Source organism: Mustelus asterias, unplaced genomic scaffold (genome assembly GCF_964213995.1).
Source record: "Mustelus asterias unplaced genomic scaffold, sMusAst1.hap1.1 HAP1_SCAFFOLD_84, whole genome shotgun sequence".
In the NCBI taxonomy this organism is placed as follows: Eukaryota; Metazoa; Chordata; class Chondrichthyes; order Carcharhiniformes; family Triakidae; genus Mustelus; species Mustelus asterias.
Window position 1 is genome coordinate 1,243,994 of NW_027590138.1, and position 26,555 is coordinate 1,270,548.

The 26,555-nt window shown below is 45.9% G+C and overlaps 3 protein-coding genes across 3 annotated transcripts in view; 1 reads left to right on the forward strand and 2 right to left on the reverse strand.

Annotated features, from left to right (window-relative positions):
* Positions 1-1,890: 1,890 nt before the first annotated feature.
* LOC144483870 (uncharacterized) lies at positions 1,891-2,864 on the reverse strand. Its single transcript, XM_078202447.1, has one exon. It carries the CDS (start codon positions 2,851-2,853, stop codon positions 1,960-1,962), a length of 894 nt encoding a protein of 297 aa, XP_078058573.1. The 5' UTR covers positions 2,854-2,864; the 3' UTR covers positions 1,891-1,959.
* Positions 2,865-4,641: 1,777 nt separating this feature from the next.
* LOC144483914 (uncharacterized) overlaps positions 4,642-26,555 on the forward strand; it is a 40,150-nt gene continuing 18,236 nt past the window's right edge. Inside the window, exons 1-2 of the mRNA XM_078202494.1 lie at positions 4,642-5,159; positions 7,804-8,825. Of these exons, the coding sequence (XP_078058620.1) occupies positions 8,155-8,825 (671 nt within the window). The 5' untranslated portion in view covers positions 4,642-5,159; positions 7,804-8,154. The remainder of the gene's footprint in view (positions 5,160-7,803; positions 8,826-26,555) is intronic.
* Positions 19,995-25,388, reverse strand: LOC144483863 (uncharacterized). The gene is made up of 2 exons (XM_078202434.1): positions 25,288-25,388; positions 19,995-21,738 (listed from the first exon to the last, which is right to left on the reverse strand). Exon 2 carries the CDS (start codon positions 21,385-21,387, stop codon positions 20,041-20,043), a length of 1,347 nt encoding a protein of 448 aa, XP_078058560.1. The 5' UTR covers positions 21,388-21,738; positions 25,288-25,388; the 3' UTR covers positions 19,995-20,040.

Below are 26,555 nucleotides of genomic sequence, written 5' to 3' on the forward strand. Positions count from 1 at the left end.
AGCAATACAGAGAGAATGCTCTGTATGTAAGGGAGCAGGCTATCAGTTCCCAGCTGTGGGAAGCAGAGGGAACTCAGTAACTGATCCACAGACACAGCTGGTTATATCTGCGAATGGAAACTCTGAACAGAAATAACTGGCTCATTTGTAAATGTCACCACAATGTGACCTGTGTGACTCTGCCCTGACTCTCTGGACAGATACAGGCCGCATTGACAGATGTTCTCACCAGATTGTGGTCCCTGGATTTATTTTCTGCTCAGAAGTGAGATGTGCGTTTTTGAACCGGCAGCAGAGAAGCAGGAAGTTGTGTTACCTGAGAATGAAACAGCCGGCGTCAGTTTGATGTTATCACCGTGAACAGTCTTCCTGCCTGTGAGGGTGAACTCACTCTGACAGCATCAAGAACAACCACACAGATTGCTGCCGCTCTCAGCATTACATTCACCTCCATTCCCATTTTAAACAATAAAGAAAGGAGATTATTTGGATTTTTAACACATTCACTGAATTGGGAGATGGACTGAGGGTCATCACTGGGAGAAATGAGGAGGAATTAGAGAACAAATGAGTTTTCCCAAAGAGGGTTATTAGAAAAGAGGAGATTTAAAGTGAGTCAGGGCCTGTCAGAGGAAGTGGGAGAGAGAAACAGAGAGGATTGAATCTCCATCAATTAGATGTTTTCTCAGACAGCGAAGAGAGATGAAGTTTGTTTGTGCCTTTTCAGAGAGAGGTAACGAGAGAGAGAAAACAATGAATAAGTTTAAGCAGATCTGAAATAGGAAGGTTAAATGAGTGAGTGTTTGAAAGAAAGATAGAGAGACATTAAGTGATGAACACAGTATCTGAGAGGGAAGAGGTTAAGTGAATGAGAGAGGAGCGAGGTTAGAATGTAAGAGAGATGGAAGGTAACGTGTGAGTGAATGCCTGGAGAAAGAGAGAGAGAGAGATGTTCAGTGAGTGTTAGAGAGATGAGAGATGTTAAGTGATTGAGTTTCTGAAAGAGAGGAGATGTTGAGTGAGTGAATGTCTAAAAGAGAGGAGAGCAGGTTCACACCCAGGGGTCACTGAGAATGATCAAAATAAGGAGATCACCCAGAAAACTACCAACAGGAAACTTCAGCTGAACACATCACTCATTCTTAAATGGTCAGTCAGGGCTCTGATGCTGCTCAGCTTCTCTCTGTTCTGTTTATAATGGTTAAAGGCTGATAGGAGTGAGGTTTATTTAATAGGATAGTGTATGGGAAGCACACATCAACAAAACTGAGAATTCGTGGACACACACTGCAGCTCCTTCTCTATCTGGGAATCAAATTGTTGTCTAATTGTCCCAGCAGTTAACAGGGTCCTTTGAACTTCTCCAGCTGCTACTTTAATGCAGACTTCAACCAATTTATTTGACGCCAGTTTCTGGTCAATAAACCAGGACTGACACACACACATTAAAATGTTTTACACTTTTTTTCATTCTAAGTCTGGAAACCTAAACCTGCCGTTTCACTCTCAGTCAGGAATAGATCCCAGTTTTACACCAATCTTTGTCAGCACGTTTCCCGCATTCACCGTTGTTCTTCCTGACTCTAAACACAGTTGTAAAGGAGCTTCTGTTCTGTGTCTGGGAGCTCTGAACCATGGAAAAGAACGACTGGGACACATTTCTTACACACCTCAGGATTCACCCACACGGGGACTTTGCTGTCAGTGAAAAGTGACGAAAAAGACCAAAGTGCTGTGTGACCCTCTCAGCGAGACCCTGAAGGACTGTGTCTAGAATGAAGTTCTGTTCCTACTGTATGATCCTCCCTCAGATTGCCCTTTCTGAGCTCCAGCCTGGTGACGTTAAACACTCAAATGGAAAAGACAAAAATCTACAACAATGATTCAATCAAATGTCTATTTCACATTTATTCAGAATATCAAACCTCAACAGAAGAAAAAAGTCAGAGAGAACATGATTCAGACCTGGATATGATTAACAGCATCAATAAGTGTAGAATCCAAACCTTGCAGTCGTTTGTGAACTCGCCGGTGTGTTAGCAGGTGGGATGACTGAATAAATCCCTTTCCACAGACATTACAGGTGAATGGCCTCTCCCCAGTGTGAACTCGCTGGTGTTTCAGAAGATAAGATAAATGAGAAAATCCCTTCCCACAGACAGAGCAGGTAAATGGCCTCTCCCCACTGTGAACTCTCTGATGTGTCAGCAGGTTGGATGACTGACTGAATCCCTTCCCACACATGGAGCAGGTGAACGGCCTCTCCCCAGTGTGAACTCGCTGGTGATTCAATAGGTTGGATGAACGAGTGAATCCCTTCCCACACACGGAGCAAGTGAATGGCCTCTCCTCACTGTGAACCTGCTGGTGTGTCAGAAGGTTGTATGAACGGGTGAATCTCTTCCCACATTCAGAGCAGGTGAACGGTCGATCCCCTGTATGGAGCTGCTGGTGTATCAGAAGGTTGGATGAATTAATGAATCCCTTCCCACAGTCTGAGCAGGTGAAGGGCCTCTCCCCAGTGTGAATTCTCTGGTGGTTCAATAGGGCAGGTGGACGGCTGAATCCCTTCCCACACACACAGCAGGTGAATGGCCTCTCCCCATTGTGAGTATATTGGTGCGTCAGCAGATCCTTTTTGTTTTTAAAGCTCTTCGCACAGTGGGAACAATTAAAAAGTTTGTTATCAGAGTGAACAAGTTGATGTGTCTGCAGGTGGGATGACTGAATGAATCCTTTCCCACACAGAGCAGGTGAATGGTCTCTCCCCAGTGTGAATACGTTGGTGCGCCAGCAGATCTTTTTTGCATTTAAAACTCTTCTCACAGTCAGAACATGTAAACATTCTCTCATCTGTGTGAACAGGTTGGTGTGTCACAATGTGGGATGAGCGAGTGAATCCCTTCCCACACACAGGGCAGGTGAACGGCCTCTCCCCAGTGTGAACCCGTCGGTGAGTCAGAAGGTTGTATGAATGGGTGAATCCCTTCCCACAAACAGAGCAGGTGAACGGTCTCTCCCCAGTGTGACTGCGCCGATGAACTTCCAGTTGTGATGGGAAACCGAATCCTTTCCCGCACTCCACACATTTCCACGGTTTCTCCATGGTGCCCTTGTGTTTCTCCAGGTTGGATGATCAGTTCAAGCCACATCCACACACACAACATACACGTAGTTTCACCCTGCTGTGAACTGTGATGTTTTTTCAGGCTGTGTAACTGGTTAAAGCTCTTTCCACATTCAGTTCACTGGAACACTCTCACTCGGGTGTGTGTTTGTCTCGATGCTTTTCCGGTCATACTGATGTTTAATTTATTTGCCCACAGGCAGAACAGACAAATATTTCTCTTTCTATATTCAAAGACCGATGATATTCAGCTCCGAAGGAACTGAATGACTTTGTCAGATGTGATGTCCGGTTTGAGTTTTCTGTCTGCCAATCTTTCACTTCCAATATCCTGTAAAAACAGTTTAGAAAAGTTATCACTGTCAGAACACGATACAAACTCTGAACAGACAATTCTAGTTTCTCTGGAACATTTTTTCCTTTCTTGTTCCCCCAAATCAGTAAATCCCCGTCCCACACACTCTCCCTCCTCCCTGGGCTGAAATCCAAACCCATCTCACCATTTCTTTCCTCCACTCCCAGTTTTCTCTCTCCCTCTCCTCTGTCTGGATTCAGTTCTCCAGCTCCTGTCTGCAGACTGACAATAAAACCAATGGGTCTTACTGGGGGTGTTGGGGCCTCCAGCGGGTGTTTGTGAATCCTCCCCGCCCACCTCCCAGGGTTTCCTTCCTTCCCAGAGATCAGAGTCCTCATTGATTTGAGGCCAAAGTGTAACCTCTTATTTATTGTCCCCCTCCCCCATCCTCTGATGTGAACCATCCTCCAGTGGCTGAGCCAGGATGGGGCCGTTAACCTGGGCCTGTTCCCGGGAGGGAGGGAGGGAGGGAGAAGCCCCGCAGCTGCAAACCAGGGAGCTGACAATGATTCTGAAGGGTTTGCGGATCCACAAAGTGTTTCCAAATCCTCCCAGCCACCGCCTAACGCTGACTCCGCTTCTCCGGGACAAACAAGCGCCAAGGACAGCAATGACACTGCGCATGCTCCACATCACAATGCCCGGGCACTGATTGACGGCAGCTCCGGACCAATAGGAAGAGGGGGCGGGGCTGGGGGACCGAACGGGAGCGGCTGGTCCTCCAACCAATCGGAGTGAATGAGGGGCGGGACTGGAGGACCGAATGGGAGCGGCTGGTCCTCCAACCAATCGGAATGAATGAGGGGCGGGACCTGAAGCATGCGCAGTGCGGGTGAACCAGATAAACCTGTTGGACTTTAACCTGGTGTTGTTTGACTTGTTGCTGTGTTTACCCCAGTCCAACGCCGGCATCTCCACATCACTGCGGGTAATGGCGACGGACGGCCGGTTTTAGTTTGGAAGCGAGATCAATACGAGGTAGAGGGCGGCGTGCGGGGAATGATAAATGTGGCGGGTGGGTCGAGAGGCTTTGTAAACATGTTGTTCAAACCCAAACCCCGGAAATGAACTTCCCGGTTCCCCCCCTTTGTACCAAATGGAGCGGCAGCTTGTAGTGTTAGACCCGGGCTGACTGCCGCCATTGAGGCTGCATGTGGGAGGTCGGCAGGGATTGTGATCGGAGAGTGAAGCCCCGACGTCACAATGGAATGGCTGAGGGTGTGACGTCACAATGGAATGGGTGAGGGTGTGACGTCACAATGGAATGGGTGAGGGTGTGACGTCACCATGGAATGGGTGAGGGTGTGACGTCACAATGGAATGGGTGAGGGTGTGAGGTCACAATGGAATGGGTGAGGGTTCCAGATGAGCTGAGACTGGGCTGGAGTCGGGCGATGGCACTGACATGTGGCACAGTGGTTAGTGCAGCTGCCTAACAGCGCCAGGGACCCGGGTTCAATTCCAGCCTCGGGTCACTGTCTGTGCAGAGTTTCTACATTCTCCCCGTGTCTGTGTGGGTTTCTTCCGGATGTTCCGGTTTTCCTTCCACAGTCCAAAGATGTGCCGGTGTTGGACTGGGGTAAGCACAGTAAGTAATCTCACAACACCAGGTTAAAATCCAACAGGTTTATTTGGTAGCACAAGCCACAAGCTTTCAGAGCACTGCCCCTTCATCAGGTGAGTGGGAGTTCTGTTCACAAACAGGGCATATAAAGACACAAACTCAATTTACAAGATAATGGTTGGAATACGAGTCTTTAAACGTAATCAAGTCTTAAAGGTACAGACAATGTGAGTGGAGAGAGGGTTAAGCACAGGTTAAAGAGATGTGTATTGTATCCAGCCAGGACAGTTAGTGAGATTTTGCAAGCCCAGGCAAGTCGTGGGGGTTCCAGATAGTGTGACATGAACCCAAGATCCCGGTTGAGGCCGTCCTCATGTGTGATTGACAGATCCATGCTCACTGCTTCTTGCCCTGGATGCAGAGAGCTGAAAATTTCCATGCAGGATGCCAGACAGATAAATGTCTACATTACTGGAGTAAAAATGTGTGGAATATACAGACCGAATTCACTTCATTTCCTTCAGTTGCTGCAAGTCCCCAACTTCCCCCAGAATGAGAAAAGAAATGGAAAGGGGGAAACATTGATTTCCTCCCAGATGTTGAACAGAGGAGGGAGTTTCACTCTGAAGCTCATTGGACAACTTCCGCATTGTGACGTCACAATAGTGTCCTGCCTGAATCAGCCAATAGGAATCACTCTGCTTCGCGGTGACGTCTCCGGGTTCCAGTTCTCAGGCCCGGGCGCGCGGACCCAGGAGCCCCGCCCCCACCCATTGTTCCCCTCCCCCTACACCTCCTTGAACCAAGGTTTCCAGGCAACCGGCTGACGGCTCCAGCAAGAGCGAGAAGCCGCTCAGTGAGCTCTCCCTCCCCCCGGCCCAGGACGACACATGTGCGAGGGAGAGGGGAAGCTGCGCATGTGCGGGGGAGAACCCACCCTCTGATCTTCAGGCTGAGGTGTTGACCAATGGGAAGAGTTGGAGGACCGGAAGGACTCTGGTCTTCCAGCCAATCAGAGTGTGGGCTTTGTGTGAATGAAGATTGATCTTCAGACAGACTCAAACTTCCTCCTGTCTCAAACATCTGTGAGTAAAACACTTTCTCTTCAACCCCCTTTCCATTTCTTTTCTCATTCTGGGGGAAATTGGGGACTTGCAGCAACTGAAGTGAAAGGAAGTGAATCCAGTGAGGGTGCAGACTCTGGAAAGGTTGGTCCAGGTTTCTCGCTCTCTCGAACCAGAAAATGATCCATTTCTGCCCACTGTTTGCTGTTAGCCAATCTTCTATCCACGCCAATATGTTATCCCCACAGCATGAACTTTTATTTGCTGCAATAACCTTTGATGTGGCACCTCATCAAATGTCTTCTGGAAATCTGAGTACAGCACATCCACCGGTTTCCCTTTATCCAATGCCCGATGGGGAATTTTAGAAAATTGAACAACACATCAACGATCTCACTCTGTTAAGACCCGAGAATGAAGCCCAGCAGGACCCGAGGACTCATCAGCCCACAGCTCCAACAGTTTGCTGAGGACCACTTCCCTGGGAATTGTGCTTTTTCAGAGTTCATCCCACACTTCTGTTTTCTGATTTCCAGCTGTTTCTGAGTTTTAACTGTATCCTCTATTGTGAACACCGAGGCAAAATACTTGTTCAATTCATCTCCCAGCTCCTTATTTTTCATTATCAATTCCTGGACTCACTTTCTATTAGACAGTTAAGAAATGAGGTGGAGCAAGTGACTGAAGTGTCAGTCAGGGAGCACTATTGGGAGCACCAATAGTTTCAAAATAGTTCAGGAAAAAGATAGGACAGGTCCACAGGTCAAGGCCCTAAACTGGAGCAGGGCCACTTTTGTGGGCATTAGGCAGGATCGAGCAGATGTCGATTAGGTGAGTTTGTTTGAAGGGAAAGGAATGACTGGCAAATGGGAGGTTTTAAAAGTGTGATATCAAGAATCCAGGGGCAGTATATTCCTGTTAAGATGAAGGGAAAGAATGGTAAATTTAAGGATCTCTGGCAGACAAGGGACATTGAGGCTCTGGTCAGGTAAAAGAAGGAAGCATACATTGGGTTTAGGCAATCGGGGACAAGTGAATCACTCTGACTGTAAAAAGTGTAAGAAAATACTGAGGAGGGAAATCAGGAGGACAAAAAGAGGGTATGATATGGATCTGGCAGGTAAGATTAAAGAAAATTCCAAGAGGTTCTATAGCTATATTAAGAGTAAGACGGTGGCTAGAGAGAGAATAGATCCCCTTAAAAATCAGTATGGCCATCTGTGTGTGGAGCTACAGGAGATGGGTGAGATTTTTAATGAATACTTCTCCTCTGTGTTTACTGCGGAGAGCACCATGGGGGCTAAAGAAATAAGGGAAACAAGTGGTGATGTCTTGGGCACACGCTCGTTACTTGGGAGGAGGTATCTGTAGCCTTATAAAAGCAAATTACTGCGGATGCTGGCGTCTGAAGCCAAGGGAGAAAATGCTGGAAAATCTCAGCAGGTCTAGCAGCATCTGTAAGGAGAGAAAAGAGCTGATGTTTCTTGACGAAATGACCCTTTGTCAAAGCTCTGAAACATCAGTTCTTTTCTCTCCATCCAGGTGCTGCCAGACCTGCTGAGAATGGGGAGAGAGTGTGTGGGATGGAGATTTACAGCTTTTGGGGAATGAGAGAGGAAAGAATGTTCCATAGAAATTGTTCTGAATTTCTATCCTGTACTGACACTGATGACTTTTGGAAACTCATTTTCAGGATATTGAAAGAGGAATCACAGGCCGAAATCTCAAACGTCATGTCTCGGCGTGACAGAATCGTGTTCCTTGGGACCTCAATATCATCGGACTTTGAATCCAGAAGGAGAAATGATTGTCCAGTCTGTCGATTTGAAAAGATTTGAAATGTCAGTGTGAGTGAAAAAGCATCAACACACTGCCACACTTGAGTGAGAGTGTTCCAATGCACTGACTAAAGAGCTTTAACCAGTTACACAGTCTGAATAAATATCACACCATTCACAGCGGGTAGAGACTGTAATCTTGTCCTGTGTGTGGACGAAGTTTCAACTGATTGTCCACCCAAGAGTGAGGCAAGGAAACCTGCACCATGGAGAAACCATGGAAATGTGGGGACTGTGGGAAGGGATACAGAGCCCCATGTCTGCTGGAAGCTCATCGGCGCAGCCACACTGGGGAGAGGCTGTTCATCTGCCCTCAGTGTGAGAAGGGATTTAATCAGTTCTCCAGCTTACGGACACACCAACGAGTTCACACTGGGGAGAGACCATTCACCTGCTCTCAATGTGGGAAGGGATTCATTCAGTCATCCCACCTGCGGACACACCAGCGAGTTCACACTGGGGAGAGGCCATTCACCTGCTCTCAGTGTGGGAAGGGATTCACTCAGTTATCCAGCCTGCAGACACACCAGCGAGTTCACACTGGGGAGAGGCCATTCACCTGCTCTCAGTGTGGGAAGGGATTCACTCAGTTATCCAGCCTGCAGACACACCAGCGAGTTCACACTGGGGAGAGGCCGTTCACCTGCTCTCAGTGTGGGAAGGGATTCACTCGGTTACCCGACCTGCGGACACACCAGCGAGTTCACACAGGGGAGAAACCATTCACCTGCTCTCAGTGTGGGAAGGGCTTCACTCGGTCATCCACCCTGCGGACACATCAGCCAGTTCACACTGGGGAGAGGCCATTCACCTGCTCTCAGTGTGGGAAGGGTTTCAGCGTTTCATCCCGGCTGCTGAGACACCAGCGAGTTCACGAGTGATGACAGGGGTTGGATTCTGCTGTTATTGTTTCTGCTCTCAGTTGCATCCAGGATTGCATTTTGTTCATTCTCACAGTTGGTCAATGGGAAGGGTCAGAGGGTTTCTTTGTGCTGGACTGGCCGGTCTCAGCCTCCAGTGGGCTGATGCTCTTTGAACCTTTTTGTGAATACCTGGTTTCAAATGTCACAAGGATCACAGAGTGACAGGGTGTTAGGAAGTTTAGAGATATTGAGTCAGAAGAAAACAGAGGTTGGCAGTGCAAAGATACATTTCTGAATGGAGGGCTGTGACAAGTGACGTTCCTCAGGGATCAGTGCTGGGACTTTTGCTGTTTGTAATATATATAAATGATTTGGAGGAAAATGTAACTGGTTTGATTGGTAAGTTTGTGGACGACACAAAGGTTGGTGGAATTGCGGATAGCGATGGGGACTGGCAGAGGATACAGCAGGATATAGATCAGTTGGAGACTTGGGCAGAGAGATGGCAGATGAAGTTTAATCCGGACAAATGTGAGGTAATGCATTTTGGAAGGTCTAATACAGATGGGAAATATACAGTCAATGGAGAACCCTTCAGAGTATTCATAGGCAGAGGGATCTGGGTGTACAGGTGCACAGGTTATTGAAAGTGGCAATGAGGTGGAGAAGATAATCAAGAAGGCATACGGCATGCTTGCCTTCTTCGGCCGGGGCATTGAGTTTAAAAATTGGTAAGTCATGTTGCAGCTTTATAGAACCTTAGTTAGACCGCACGTGGAATCTAGTGTTCATTTCTGGTCACCACACTACCAGAAGGAAGTGGGGGCTTTGGAGAGGGTATGGAAAATATTTACCAGGATGTTGCCTGGTAGCATTAGCTATGAGGAGAGGTTGGAGAAACTTGGTTTGTTCTCACTGGAACAACGGAGGTTGAGGGGGGCGACCTGATAGAAGTCTACAAGATTATGAGGGTCATGGACAGAGTGGATAATCAGACGCTTTTTCCCAGGGTGGAAGAGTCAATTACGAGAGGCATAGGTTTAAGGTGCGAGGGGCAAGGTTTAAAGGAGATGTACAAGGCAGGTTTTTTACACAGAGCGTGGTGGGTGCCTGGAACCCGTTGCCGGGGAAGGTAGTGGAAGCAGATACGGCAGTGACTTTTAAGATGTGTCTTGACAAATATATGAATAGCATAGGAACAGAGGGATATGGTCCCCGGAAAGGTAGGGGGTTTTAGTTCAGACGGGCAGCATGGTTGCTCCAGGCTTGGAGGGCCAAAGGGCTTGTTCCTGTGCTGTAATTTTCTTTGTTCTTCATTCTGTTTGGAACATCCCAAATGCCCATCCAATTTCCTTTTTAATTGTTTATTGTCGCTACTTCCTCCACCCTCGTAGGCAGCGAGTTCCAGGTCATCACCATTCACTGCATCAGAATATTCTTCCTCACATCTCCACCGCCCCCCCCCCCCCCCCCCCGCCCCCCACTCCCCCTCTCTTGCATCTCTGACCCAAAACAAGAAATCTGTGTCCCCCCTCGTCCTTGTCCCATCAGCTAATGGGAACAGCTTTTCTTTGTCCACCTTATCTAAACCTGTCAGAACCTTGTCCACCTCTATCAAATCTCCCCTCAACCTCCTTTGCTCCAAGGAAAACAACACCAGCCTGACATTGACAATAAAGAACAAACTAACAGAATATGTTACTGTCTGAAATCAAATGGGAATGTTTAATTTCTGTTTTCAAGATATTGTGAATATATTGTCCTGGACAATAAAGGAATTGGAATAACTCACCTTGGGTGTGGTTGAATGGAATATGTCAATCTGATATCCACCTACAGTCTAGTGAAAGTCTGGAATATGTAGCTGGAACTCCCTTCCTAACAGCACTGTGGGTGTACGTACACCTCAGGCATTGCAGCAGTTCAAGAAGGCACCCTTGGGGTTGGGGTTGACCATGGCCAAGGCAGCTACATACAGCCACATATTCTGTTATAATTGAAGGACTGCAGATTGAATGTGAGGCATTGTGGGACTGGACTATCTTGACCATATTCCTGTGACTGCCCGGAAACACGTGTCTATTTTAAAGAACAAAGAACAATACAGCACAGGAACAGGCCCTTCGGCCCTCCAAGCCTGCACCGATCATGTGTTCCTAACTAGACCATCCGTTTGTATCCCTCTATTCCCAGTCTGTTCATATGGTTATCATTAAAATACGTCCCCTGCATATCTGTATTGAACCTTGCCCCCCCTTACCTTGAACTTGTGACCCCTTCTGTTTGTCGTTTCTGACCTGGGAAAAAGCTTCCAACTGTTCACCCTATCTATGCCCTTCATAATTTTATAAACTTCTATTAGGCCGCCCCTCCACCTCTGTTTTTCCAGGGAGAACAACCCTAGTTTACTCAATCTCTCCTCATAGCTAATACCCTCCATACCAGGCAACATCCTGGTTAACCTTTTCTGCACTCTCTCCAAAGCCTCCACGTCCTTCTGGTAGTGTGGCGACCAGAACTGGACGCAGTATTCCAAATGCGGCCGAACCAACGTTCTATACATCTGCACCATCAGACCCCAACTTTTATACTCTATGCCCCGTCCAATAAAAGCAAGCATGCCATATGCCTTCTTCACCACCCTTTCCACCTGTGTTGCCACCTTTAAGGTTCTGTGGACTTGCACATCCAGATCCTTCTGCGTGTCTATACTCCTGATGGTTCTGCCATTTATTGTATAGCTCCCCCCTGCATTAGATCTACCAAAATGCATCACTTCGCATTTATCTGGATTAAGTTCCATCTGCCATTTCTCCGCCCAATTTTCCAGCCTATCTATGTCCTGCTGTATTCTCTGACAATGTTCATCACAATCCACAACTCCAGCAATCATTGTGTCGTCCGCAAACTTACTAATCAGACTTGCTACATCTTCTTCCAAATCATTTATATATATCACAAACAGCAGAGGTCCCAATACAGAGCCCTGCGGAACACCACTAGTCACAGACCTCCAATCAGAAAAAGACCCCTCCGCTGCTACCCTCTGTCTTCTATGGCCAAACCAGTTCTGTACCCATCTAGCGAGCTCACCTTTGATCCCGTGAGATTTAACCTTTTGCACCAGCCTGCCATGAGGGACCTTGTCAAATGCTTTACTAAAATCCATGTAGACGACATCCACGGCCCTTCCCTCGTCAGTCATTTTTGTCACCGCCTCAAAAAACTCAACCAAATTTGTGAGGCATGACCTCCCTCGCACAAAACCATGTTGTCTATTGCTAATGAGATTATTCAGTTCTAAATGTGTACAGATCCTATCTCTAAGAATCTTCTCCAACAATTTCCCTACCACGGACGTCAAGCTCACTGGCCTATGATTACCCGGGTTATCCTTGCTACCCTTCTTAAATAACGGGACCACATTTGCTATTCTCCAATCCTCTGGGACCTCACCTGTGTCCAATGAAGAAACAAAGATTTCTGTTAGAGGCCCAGCAATTTCATCTCTTGTCTCTCTCAGTAACTGGAAGTCCCTCCCTAACAGCACTGTGGGTGTACGTACACCTCAGGCATTGCAGCAGTTCAAGAAGGCACCCTTGGGGTTGACCATGGCCAAGGCAGCTACATACAGCCACATATTGTGTTATAATTGAAGAACTGCAGATTGAATGTGAGGCATTGTGGGACTGGACTATCTTGACCATATTCCTGTGACTGCCCGGAAACTCATGTGTCTATTTTAGTTTAAAATTGAGGATTTCTGGGAATAATGTCTCAGATGGTGGCCAGATTATCAAATTCAGTTCTCTCAAATAATTCATAGACAAAGAAACAAGTATCTCCAAGAGAAAACTGTCACCTCATTCATCTCATCTCGACTTCCCTTTCACTCAAATCTTCATAAACACCCAAATGTATGGATTCCTTTAAACTGCACTTTCAGGAGTTCTCGAGAATCTTTAGAGTTAAATAAATCATTAAATATTCTCATAATATCTTTTAACAGAAACCAAACATTTCTGTTTGATTCCAGGCATTATCAACTTTGTTCTTTCCCTTAAACACCAGGTAATTTCCATTTTAAATGCTTGAAATAGCAACTCATGTCAGATATTTATCAATTCCAATATCAAAAGCAGGCTTGTTGGCTTTCTGAAAAGTAAAGTCTTTTATTCTCTGCTTTAATTCTCAAAACTGCTGCCTTCACTCGGATTGTTTGTGAGTGAAACCGTCATCACCTGTTTAAAAAAACCCCATAAACAATCCATCTGGCTCTGGCCAAGATCCCAGTGAGTTAATATGTCCAATCACAGGTTACATTAAAAAACAAAGGCTGTGTGGAGATTTATAAAAATCAGCTGTCTGCTGAAAGGGTTAACTTCTCTGTGGAACCGAGAGAGGCGGGGAGTGGGCAGAGGAAACTTGGCAATTGTGTCAATTTACATAATTTAAAAAACTTCTCTCATGTTATTTTCTTCGATTTTGTTCAAATTTCATCTCTTTTATCTCTCCTTTTTTGAACACCAATTTCAATTTTCAATATTTGCTACTTAATCAAAGTTGAAAGAAATACTTTGTGAAATGTGTTGTTAACTGAATCTCAACAATTTTAACTCAAATGTTTTGGAAAGTTGGAACTGGTTTGCTGCCAAACTGCAGCCTTATCTTTGTGTTTTGGGAGCAAATTGTCCTTCACAATTCTAACCTTGAACAAGTTAATTTCAAACCCAAATACATTCCTTTCACATTTTAGCACAGTCTGAATTTATTTCAAACAGAAACTCACGGCTGTTCAAATTAAATTAATTTTTATTCCCTTTCCAAACTAATTCTTCGAATCGATGATGCTTTCAAACAACGCCCTGCCTCAACAATTATGACTCAAATGTACGGTATTCCTTCAACTGGGCAAACCAACTTGGAGTAAGCGTTGTGGATCATGACGGTGCAAAGGTCATGGCTACCCTCACACACCTGCATTCCCTTATCACACAGGAGAGGGGGGAGTGCTTTCAGTGATTCTTTTTTTTGGAGAAAACAACTACATCTGCTCGCTGGTGACTGATTTGTGTCTCAGGTTGTTTGATGTTAGCTAAACACAGGGAGTGTTCTGTCTCAGGGAGGTGTCACTTTGTGGCTGAGTTAACTTTCTCAAAGTCCCCATGGCATTTTCTCACTCTTCACTTGATCTGATATTTTCTGACTGTAAATCAATATCTTGTTCCAGGGTTTGGCCGAACAGCAGTAGATTTTTCTGAGCTCCACTCACCCTATCATCTGCCCCCTGTTCCCAATGTAACTGATTGTCCTGGTCAGACGTGCTCTCCTGCCAGCAATCAGCTCCATTCTGCAGCTTATCCACCAGTTCCCTCAACTCTTTATATTTTGTACTCAGCTGGGAGGCAACAGGTTTCCAATGTAACTGGAAATTAATTTATTCTGGACTTTTTCCAACTCACTATTTCCTTTCTGAATCTCTTTAGAAAACCTATCAAGGACCCGCTCGTAATCTCCGTCACATTCTTCTCCACCTCCCAGTGGATCAGTTGCTCCTGATGCCCTTGGCTCCGTTGTCAAACTGTCAGTCACATTGTAGCAGATGCCAAAGCCATTGTTGTATTTGTTTTTTTGAGGCAGCAGTGCGAACCACTGTGCCACTGGATGGAATGCTGGCACAGTGGAGAGAAACATAGAAACTAGAAGCAGGAGTAGGCCATTCGGCCCTTTGAGCCTGCTCCACCATTCATCTTGGTCATGGCTGATCATCGAATTCAATATCCTCATTCCCCAATTCCTTCCATATCCCTTGATCCCTTTAGTCCCAAGAGCTATATTTCATATCTTCTTGAAATCAGATAATGTTTTGGCCTCAACTATAGGGTGGCATGGTGGCACAGTGGTCAGCGCAGCTGCCTCACAGTGCCAGGGACCCGGGCTTAATTCCAGCCTTGGGTGAGTGTCCATGTGGACTTTCCATGTTCTCCCCATGTTTGCGTGGGTTTCCTCCGGGTGCTCCGGTTTCCTCCAACAGACCAAAGATGTGCGGGTTAGGTGGATTTGCAATGCTAATTTCCCTCTTAGTGTCCCAAGATGTGCAGATTAGATAGGTTAGCCATGGTAAATGTGTAAGTTACAGGGAGAGAGGGCCTGGGTAAGGTGCTCTGTTAGAGACTCGGTGCAGACTTGATGGGCCGAATGGTCCCTTCTGCACTGGAGGGATTCTATGATTCAATGAACACAGGAATGGTCAGAATTATTTCACATGTCCCAAATTTTAAATAACCATTACAATTAAAACTCTCTCATTCTCACATGTGTGAGTTTGAATCCGGATTAAAATTCCCACAAGTTTAGCACAGTATCCTGGAATCATGTCTCTGGCCAGTGAATGTGGTTCTAGGTTCACAACTTTTGTGAAAAAAAGCTTCATTAATTACACGTCCTTTATTTAAATCTGTTTGATTTAAATCACAGACAGAAAACCTCAAAACTTGAAGCATTCAACCCACAAATATCATCCACACAAACAGAGAAACTTAGCATGTGCTTTACAACAATAACTGAAATTAATTCCTTAAGCGTTCTTGTGGTTCTGTTTCTGAACTTCCAGAAATGCCTTTAATTAAAGACTCAAGAGAAGGTTAATTCTCCAGAAAGATAAACCTTAACAAATGTAGCCCAAAACAATGATAAAACACATCGACAAACATCCACATAAAACAAATGAAACACACAGATTCTCACAGCTCGTAAATTTCAAATGAATCCTCAGCATTCTCTCTCGCAGCTATAGCTTCTTAAAGCGACAGAGCACTACAAACGTTTCACAATATACATTAATGATTTGGAAGATGGAACTGAAGGCACTGTTGCTAAGTTTGCAGATGATACAAAGATATGTAGAGGGACAGGTAGTATTGAAGGAGCAGGGGGGCTGCAGAAGGACTTTGATGGGCCAGGAGAGTGGGCAAAGAAGTGGCAGATGGAGTACAATGTGGAAAAGTGTGAGATTATGCACTTGGGTAGGAGGAATGGAGGCATAGACTATTTCCTAAATGGGGAAATGCTTTGGAAATCAGAAGCACAAAGGGACTTGGGAGTCATTGATCAAGATTCTCTTAAGGCTAATGTGCAGGTTTAGTTGGCAGTTAGGAAGGCAAATGCAATGTTATCATTCATGTCAAGAGGGCTAGAATACAACAGCAGGGATGTACGCCTGAGACAGTATGAGGCTCTGGTCAGACACATTTGGAGTATTCGGAGCAGTTTTGGGCCGCACATCTAAGGAAGGATATTCTGGTCTTAGAAAGGGTCCGGAGAAGGTTCACAAGAATGATCCCTGGAATGAAGAGCTGGTCGTATGAGGAACGGTTGAGGGCTGTGGGCCTGTACTCATTGGAGTTTAGAAGGATGAGGGGGTACTTATTAAAACTTACAGGATACTGCGAGGCCTGGATAGAGTGGACGTGGAGAGGATGTTTCCACTGGTAGGAAAAACTAGAACCAGAGGGTACAACCTCAGGCTAAAGGGATGATCCTTTAAAACAGAGATGAGGAGGAATTTCTTCAGCCAGAGAGTGGTGAATCTGTGGAACTCTTTGCCGCAGAAGGCTGTGGAGGTCAGTTCATTGAGTGTCTGTAAGACAGAGATAGATAGGTTCTTGATTATTAAGGGGATTATTCAGGGGTTATGGGGAAAAGGTAGGAGAATGGGGATGAGAAAAATATCAGCCATGATTGAATAGCGGAGAAGACTCGATGGGTCTGGTGGCCTATTTCTGCTCCTATGTCTTATGGTCTAAGCTCACAACTCCTTGATTAAAATAAGACACAAGATCCTTCATTCCCCTTCATTGTAACTTAACCTTTTTTTAGCCAACTTCCAAGGCCTGATTTTATAGGAAACATCTAGTCTTTGTTGATTTAAAATCCCAAACATGTTGCCAGCTGCAAAATCTTTGTTCTTTATCTGGGGTCGAGGTGACAACAATATAAAATTCTCACAGTTCTTCCAAATTCCTCCAGGCTCCGCTTAAAATTTCCACATTTAACTGGTTCCCATAAATCCTCAATCAAAAACTAAAATAGACACATGAGTTTCCAGGTGATTTACAAAGAAATGAACTGTCTGCTGAAAGGGTTAACTTTTCTACAGAACCTAAAGGGGTCGGGAGTGAACAGAAAAAACTTGGCACACAATTACTTCACTTTACATGTGATGGGGGTTTTTCTCAGAGGCGAAGTATTGAGCTGAACCCAGTTAATACAAAGATTTGCAAAAGACAGTATACTGGTTAAAGACATTCTTTATTGACCAACACGCGCTGGGAGAAAGGCAGCTGGGCAGTCCAACTCCTTTCTAAAGTTACAATACATTGGCCGTGTAGTTATACTATTTTGAAAGTTCATTTCACCCACCCACTCTGTCATCCTAACTGGATGCTCCAATCATGTTCGTGCACAATATTTACCTTGGCCAATAACATCCGATCTTCTGGAAGAATGGGAATTCATTGGTCTGCAGAATCTGGAAGTTCCTGCCCACTGTTACTTTGCAACTTTCACTTACGTAGGTCCATAGGGTTCAAAGGTTGCTTTCTAACTGACTCTCAGCAACTTCTATTACAAAGGTTATAGGGTTCAAAAGTTCCTTTCCACTGTCTGCTGAGCCATCCCTTATAACTCATACTGATAAAAACTGTGCTCTGTGGCTTCACTGTTCACTGTTCTGACAGAACGTGGACTGTCTCACTCAGCTTTTATCCCATTATGCTTTAGGGCAGTCTGCAGTTTGGCCAAGGTATACATTTCAGTACAAAAAGTACATATTTAAATCTGAAATACATGTTTAAATTCTCTACCAGTGGTTATATGTGTCTCTATGCAGACAGTACCTTTGTATAATATAAATAAGGCACATTGTGATCCTTATTCTACGTTAGTCTAAGTCAGTCCACCCTGTTTCAATAGCCTTTATTAGTTTTTAATCTCAAGGTATTCTGAACCCCTCTAACAAAATAACTTTAAAAAACTTAAAGTTTATAATTAGTCTCAAGTAAGCTTACATTAACACTGCAATGAAGTTACTGTGAAAAATCCCCTCTCTAACAACAAAAGAAACTTGATTTTAAACTTCATCTATTAATTTTTTTGTTATATTCTCAACCTATTTTAATTTGATCAGTTTTTGTTAGGGATGGGTAATTTCTGTTCTTTATAAACTGGTTCACTCATTTTGTTAATTCTACATGGGCTCGGAGAATCAGAACCCAGACTCTATCATCCATTTCCTTTTTCTCCTTTTATCACCACTTTCTCTCTGTTTTGCAGGAGGATCGTGGGGATTCCAATCAGACCGAATCATTTGTTATAAAAGTAAAACAAAAACAGAAAATGCTGGAAAATCCCAGCAGATCTGACAGCATCTGTAGGGAGAGAATAGAGCCAACGTTTCAAGTCTGGATGACCCTTCATGAGAGCTCCTATGAAGTGTCATCCAGTCTCAAAATGTTGGCTCTATTCTCAAATCATTTTATCGGTAAGTTTCTTGTTCTTAGTTTCCAAAACACAGGTAAGAAATCTGTCTGGTGCCCACTCGAGCTCTGATTTGTCACTGGCCATGCTTGGGTTGGATTATAACCATTAGAATCCACTCTTAGAGGTCCATTTTTCAGTCCAGTGCTACTTGGAGTATACCGTCACTTCACCGACTACCGGTCACAAGTCCCTCACAGTTCTTATCACAAATTTATGATAAAATAATATAAACATGCCTGAAAACGCTTCACTTCTTAGCTACCTATCACTGTTTATTGATTAGTCAGCCCCTTTTTTACAGATTCCAGGATCTCAGCTGCTGAACACCAGCTGGTCCCGCAATAATCTCATAGAATCTCTACAGTGCAGAAGGAGGCCATTCGGCCCATCAAGTCTGCACCAACCACAATCCCACCAACCCTATCCCCATAACCCCATTCATTTACCCTAGCTAGTCCCCCTGACACTAAGGGGCAATTTAGCATGGCCAATCCACCTAACCCGCATTTCTTTGTACTGTGGGAGGAAACCGGAGCACCCGGAGGAAACCTACACAGACACGGGGAGAATGTGCAAACTCCACACAGACAGTGACCCAAGCTGGGAATCGAACCCGGGTTCCTGGCGCTGTGAGGCAGCAGTGCTGACCACTGTGCCGCCCCAGTTTAATTCTAACTCATTCTGAGTAAATATTCTCACCAGGTCCTCTGTTGGGGCCCTGCTGAGCAGCTTTAATGTTCTGTGATTGCAGAAACTGAGCAGTCACAGGAATGTGGTTAAGATAGTCCAGTCCCACAATGCCTCACATTCAATCTGCTGTCCTTCAATTATAACAGAATATGTGGCTGTATGTAGCTGCCTCGGACATGGTCAACCCCAACACTGCCTTCCTGAACTGCTACAATGCCTGAGGTGTAGGTACACCCACAGTGCGGTTAGGGAGGGATTTCCAGCTACACATTCCAGACTTTCACGAGACTGTAGGTGGATATCAGATTGATATATTCCATTCAACCACACCCAAGGTGAGTTATTCCAATTCCCTTATTGTCCAGGACAATATATTCACAATATCTTTAAAACATTCCCATGTGATTTCAGGTACGAACATATTCTGTTAGTTTGTTCTTTATTGTCGATGTCAGGCTGGGGTTGTTCCCCTTGGAGCAAAGTACGTTGAAGGGAGATTTGATAGAGGTGGACAAGATTCTGACAGGTTTAGATAAGGTGGACAAAGAAAAGCTGTTCCCATTCGCTGATGGGACAAGGACGAGGGGGACACAGATTTATGGTTTTGGGTCAGAGAGGAAGGGGGGATGTGAGGAAGAATATTTTGATGCAGCGAATGGTAATGACCTGGAACTCGCTGCCTACGAGGGTGGAGGAAGTGGAGACAATAAACAATTACAAAGGAAATTGGATGGGCATTTGGGGGAGTTTCAAACAAAAATAGCGACTCTTAACTTCCCAACATCCTGTCACTCTGTGATCCGTGTGAAATTTGAAACCGGGTATTCGCAACAAGACTCAAAGAGCATCAGCCCACTGGAGGCAAAGTCATGAGACCGGCCAGTCCAGCAGAAAGAAACCCTCCGACCCTCCCCATTGACCAACTGTGAGAATGAACAAAATGCAGTCCTGGGTGTAATTGAGAGCAGAAACAATAACAGCAGAATCCAAACCCTGGAATCACTCGTGAACTTGTTGGTGTCTCAGCAGGTGGGATGAAAGACTGAATCTTTTCTCACACACAGAGCAGCTGAATGGTCTCTCCCAAGTATGAACTCGCTGGTGTATCCGCAGGTGGGAGGACCGAGTGAATCCCTTCCCACACAGAGAGCAGGTGAACGGTCTCTCCCCAGTGTGAACTCGCTGGTGCCTCAGCAGCCTGGATGAATCACAGAATCCCTTCCCACACTGACAGCAGGTGAATGGCCTCTCCCCAGTGTGAACTCGTTGGTGTATCTGCAGGCTGGATAATCGAGTAAATCCCTTCCCACACTGAGGGCAGGTGAACGGTCTCTCCCCAGTGTGAACTCGCTGGTGTGTCAGCAGGCTGGATGACTGAATGAATCCCTTCCCACACTGAGAGCAGGTGAATGGCCTCTCCCCAGTGTGAACTCGCTGATGTATCTGCAGCTGGGATGACTGAGTGAATCCCTCCCCACATTGAGAGCAGGTGAATGGTCTCTCCCCAGTGTGAACTTGCTGGTGTATCTGCAGGTGGGATGACTGAGTGAATCCCTTCCCACACTGAGAGCAGGTGAATGGCCTCTCCCCAGTGTGAACTCGCTGGTGTCTCCGCAGGTGGGATGACAGAGTGAATCCCTTCCCACACTGAGAGCAGGTGAATGGCCTCTCTCCAGTGTGAACTCGCTGGTGTGCCCGCAGGTTGAATGACTGAGTGAAACCCTTCCCACACTGAGAGCAGGTGAATGGCCTCTCCCCAGTGTGAACTCGCTGGTGTGTCCGCAGGTTGGATAATCGGGTAAATCCCTTCCCACACTGAGAGCAGGTGAACGGTCTCTCCCCAGTGTGAACTCGCTGGTGTGTCTGCAGGCTGGATGACTGAGTGAATCCCTTCCCACACTGAGAGCAGGTGAATGGCCTCTCCCCAGTGTGAACTCGCTGATGTATCTGCAGCTGGGATGACTGAGTGAATCCCTCCCCACATTGTGAGCAGGTGAATGGCCTCTCCCCAGTGTGAACTCGCTGGTGTATCTGTAGGTGGGATGACTGAGTGAATCCCTTCCCACACTGAGAGCAGGTGAATGGCCTCTCCCCAGTGTGAACTCGCTGGTGTCTCCGCAGGTGGGATGAGTGAGTGAATCCCTTCCCACACTGAGAGCATGTGAATGGTCTCTCCCCAGTGTGAACTCGCTGATGTGACTGCAGGTTGAATGACCGAGTGAATCCCTTCCCACACTGAGAGCAGGTAAATGGCCTCTCCCCAATGTGGCTGCGCCGATGAGCTTCCAGCAGAGATGGGGATCTGTACCTCCTCCCACAGTCCCCACATTTCGACGGTTTCTCCATGGTGCAGGTGTCCTTGCTGCTCTCTTTGGTGGACAATCAGTTGAAGCCTCGTCCACACACAGAACACGGGTACAGTCTCTCCCCGCTGTGAATGGTGTGATATTTATTCAGACTGTGTAACTGGTTAAAGCTCTTTAGTCAGTGCACTGGAACACTCTCACTCAAGTGTGGCAGTGTGTTGCTGCTTTTCCAGTCACACTGATGTTTGAAATCTTTTCAAATCAACAGACTGGACAATCATTTCTCCTTCTAGATTCAAAGTCCGATGATATTCAGCTCCCAAGGAATATGACTCTGTCAGATCTCGACGTGATGTTTGAGATTTCGGCCTGTGATTCCTCTTTCAATATCCTATAAAACGAGTTTACAAAAGTCATCAGTGTCAGTACAGGATAGAAATTCAGAACAGACAATTCTAGTTTCTATGGAACATTCTTTCCTCTCTCATTCCCCAAAAAGCTGTAAGTCTCCATCCCACACACTCTCCCTCCATTCTCACTCTGCTGTATCGAATATTCACCCTCCCAATTCTCCTGAAGGTGCTGATTGAGGCTGATTGACAGATCCATGCTCACTGCTTCCTGTCCTGGACACAGAGACCAGAACAAATAGGAGCTGCAGTCGGCCATTTGGCCCATCGAGCCTTTTAAACTATTCAGTGAGATAATTCGTTCATCTACCTCAGCATCATTCTCCCCACACTAAACCCATATCCCTTGATATCCTCAATATCTAGAAACCAATCAATCTCTCTCTTGAAAATAGTTGATGACTGAGGCTTCACTGTCCTCAGGGGTTGAGAATTCCAAATCTTTACCACATCCTTGAGTGAAGAAATCCCCCCACGTATTAGCTTTTGCTCCATCTTCTTGTCTGTTCCCCATAACTCTTGACACCCTTGTCAGTCAAAGATCTGTCTAACTGGAATATATTCAATGATCCTCAGCCTCCACTGGTCCCTGTGGAAGAGAAATCCGAAAGACTAACAACCCTCTGAGGGAAGAGATGTCTGGAAATCTATAACGTAGCTACAGTTCCATATTACAAGATATTCAGATCCCAAGGAATATGACTCTGTCTAGATGTGACGGTTGAGAGTTTTGCCTGTGATTCCTCGTTCAAAATCCTGTGAAATGAGTTTGCAAAAGTCATCACAGTCAGTACAGGATAGAAATTCAGAGCAGACAATTCTAGTTTCTATGGAACATTCTTTCCTACTTCATTCCCAAAAAGTTGTAAATCTCCATCCATATCTATGGATTCTATTTAAAAATGAAAGTGGATGGGCACTTGAAGGAAATAAACTTTCAGGAGAATGGGGATATAGAGGGGGAATGGGACTGGAATGTTATACAGGGAGTCAGCATGGACTCGAGTTACCGAATGGATTCCTTCTGTGCTGTAATGACTTTATGACTGGAAATGTATAACATCGCTACAGCATTATATTGTAATGCAAGAAATAATAATTAATGTATTTTATTACAGAAACATAAATAATGTATCTAATCTGGGTACCTTATAACAAAACTAGACATATCTCCGTCCTATATTAACATACTGTCCCCTTAAATGCCATCCATCCCCTGGGGAAAGCTGCCCTTTAATGTGAACATGAGGAAAAAGACCATCCTTTTAGACAGACAAATAAATGTGTCAAACTGAGGGAGCAAAGGATGTTCACCAGGCTGATTCAGGGAATCACGGAACTGATGTATGAGGAGAGATTGACGAGGTTAGGATTGTTTTCATTGGAGTTCAGATGAATGAGGGGGTATCTCATAGAGACTTATAAAATTCTAACAGGTCGAGACAGGATAGATGCAGGGAGGATGTTCCTGATGGAGTCCAGAACCGGGGGTCACAGTCTGAGGATTCAGGGTAGACCATTTAGGACGGAGGTGAGGAGACATTTCTTCACCCAAAGAGTGGTCACCCTGTGGAATTTATTACCACAGGAAGTAGTTGGTGCCAAAACATTGAATGTATTCAAGAGGCGGCTGGATATAGCACTTGGGGCGAATGGGATCACAGGTTATGGGGAAAAAGCAGGATTAGGCTACTCAGTTGGATGATCAGCCATGATCGTAATGAATGGCGGAGCAGGCTCAAAGGGCCAAATGGCCTCCTCCTATCTTCTATGTTTCTATATCAATGTCTTCCAGAGAGAGAGAGAGGGAGACCTGGGCCAACCTTTCCAGAGTCTGCAGCCTCCCTGGATTCACTTCCTTTCCCTTCAGTTGTTGCAAGTCCCCAATTTCCCCCAGAATGAGAAAAGAAATGGAAAGGGGGAGAAAAGAAAGTGTTTTACTCACAGATGTTGCCCTCTTTTAGGTCAAAACAAATAAACAAACTCAAGTTAAATCAGGACAAAGTAAAAGGGGCAGCTCCCCAAAAGGAGGAGGAACAGCCTGAACAGAAATCAAAGTACAAAGGAAACTTAAAAACATCAAATTAAAATGTGATTATTAGGGTCAATAATGCACCCCAACCCATGCAGTGCCCAACGGGCACGGAAGGCGTCAACCGCGCCCGTGGACACCGCATGCTCCCTCTCCAGGGACACCCAGCCGCGAACGTAGCTGCGGTAGAGGGGAAGACAGTCAGGATGGACGGCCCCCTCGATCGCCCGGTGCCTGGACATGTAAATGGCGCATTTCGCCAATCCCAGGAGCAGGTTCACGAGGAGGTCGCCATCCCGACCCCAACAAAAAGAGAGTGCAACCTAAGACACAAAACATAGACATGGTCCACGGACTCCACAAGGCCACAGAAGGGGCAAGCTTCATAGCCCGTGAACCAGTGAATCCTACGGTTGTGCGGAACTGCTGCATGCATCACCCTTCACCCCAGGTCCCCGATGTAATTGGGGCAATCCCTCCATAGAGGGACCTCTACGGAAACAAGGCCCGCCAAGGTGTATCTGCGCGACAGGCGAGGAGGCGGCAGTGGAAGGTGTGCAGCAGCAGCCCGCACAGGAAACGCCTCCGCGCGGTAGAAAAAGACACAGAGGTGGAGAGAATGTTTATCCTCCTACCCTGACCTTGACCCGGGAGCCGTAAAGGTTGGTGAGAGTCGTAGCGGACATGCCAAATTTCCTTAGTCTTCTGGGAAAGTTGGTGGGGCTTACTTATCTACAGTGTAATTTTTCGTTAGAGAGAAGAAGGTTAAGAGGTGACTTAATAGAGGCGTACAAGATGATCAGAGGATTAGATAGGGTGGACAGTGAGAGCCTTTTTCCTCGGATGGTGATAGCTAGCACGAGGGGACATAGCTTTAAATTGAGGGGTGATAGATATAGGACAGATGTCAGAGGTAGGTTCTTCACTCAGAGAGTAGTAAGGGCGTGGAATGCCCTGCCTACAGCAGTAGTGGACTCACCAACATTAAGGGCATTTAAATGGTCATTGGGGATAAACATATGGATGGTATTGGAATAGTGTAGATGAGAGGGGCTTTGGATTGGTTTCACAGGTCGGCGCAACATTGAGGGCTGAAGGGCCTGTACTGCGCTGTAATGTTCTATGTTCTATGCTGTCAGATCTGCAGAGATTTTCCAGCATTTTCTGTTTTTATTTCCCTTTCTTTTTCCTTCTCTGTCACCGCTCTGTCTCATCAATAAGACATTGGGACTCAGAGGGTTGATGCAGTTTGATGGACAAGTTGTCTCCATTCTGAACACTGGGGAACAAGCGCCTCCCACTCATTGACAACATTGCCCTCTACAAACATGGCGGCCGCACGTGCGCACTGCTCCATATTGCCCCCAATAAAGATGGCGAACGTTAACCCGGGACGAACACGAGGAGCTGCAGCCCCGCTCGGTACAAACTGGGTCCGGGAAGCTCTCTTCCGCGGTTTGCGGCTTACACAACATGCTTACGTAGCGTTTCCACCCACCTGGGCGATCCATTGCTCTCTCCGTACCGCCAATCACCTCGAACAGATTTCCGAGCCCAAAACAAAAGCCGTTTTCCATCGCCATTACTCACACTGCGCATGCTCGAGTTAAAGTTGGCCCCGCCCCTCGTTCGCTCCTATTGGTTGCACTGCCCCCTCTTCCCATTGGCCCGCGTTGCCGTCAATCAGCCGGGCATTGTGACGGTGACTTGCTGCTTGTCCAATAATCACAGTGACAGAGTCTCAGTGTAACAATGACACACACAGGCTCCAATACAATCAGAGTGGGGATGGAGCACAGAGACAACACAGCAAAGCACTGACTTACTCTGAGTGTAACAATGACACACACAGGCTCCAATACAATCAGAGTGGGGATGGAGCACAGAGACAACACAGCAAAGCACTGACTTACTCTGAGTGTAACAATGACACACACAGGCTCCAATACAATCAGAGTGGGGGTGGAGCACAGAGACAACACAGCAAAGCACTGACTTACTCTGAGTGTAACAGTGACACACACAGGCTCCAATACAATCAGAGTGGGGATGGAGCACAGAGACAACACAGCAAAGCACTGACTTACTCTGAGTGTAACAGTGACACACACAGGCTCCAATACAATCAGAGTGGGGATGGAGCACAGAGACAACACAGCAAAGCACTGACTTACTCTGAGTGTAACAATGACACACACAGGCTCCAATACAATCAGAGTGGGGATGGAGCACAGAGACAACACAGCAAAGCACTGACTTACTCTGAGTGTAACAATGACACACACAGACTCCAATACAATCAGAGTGGAGATGGGGCACAGAGACAACACAGCAAAGCACTGACTTACTCTGAGTGCAACAAATACAATGTTTGTTCAAATAATAAGAGTCACGTTGCAGTATGTTAGCGAACACAGCATTAGATCCAATGTAATGGTAATACAGTCAGTATCTAGTGCACCATAACCAAAGTTTAGGTTTCATTTGATAGTGTGAGTGAGTCATGGTCTATTGATATAATGTATTTAGATTCCGGTGTGTGTTACTCTGCCACTGTCAGTATCAAACAATAACCTGTCTGTTATTCCAATTCTGCTGTATTTTACAACGTCGATGGTTGTCATGATGTGGAGATGCTGGCGTTGGACTGGGGTGAACACAATAAGAGTTTTAACAACACCAGGTTAAAGTCCAACAGGTTTATTTGGTAGCAAATACCATTAGCTTTCGGAGCGCTGACGAAGGAGCAGCACTCCGAAAGATAAT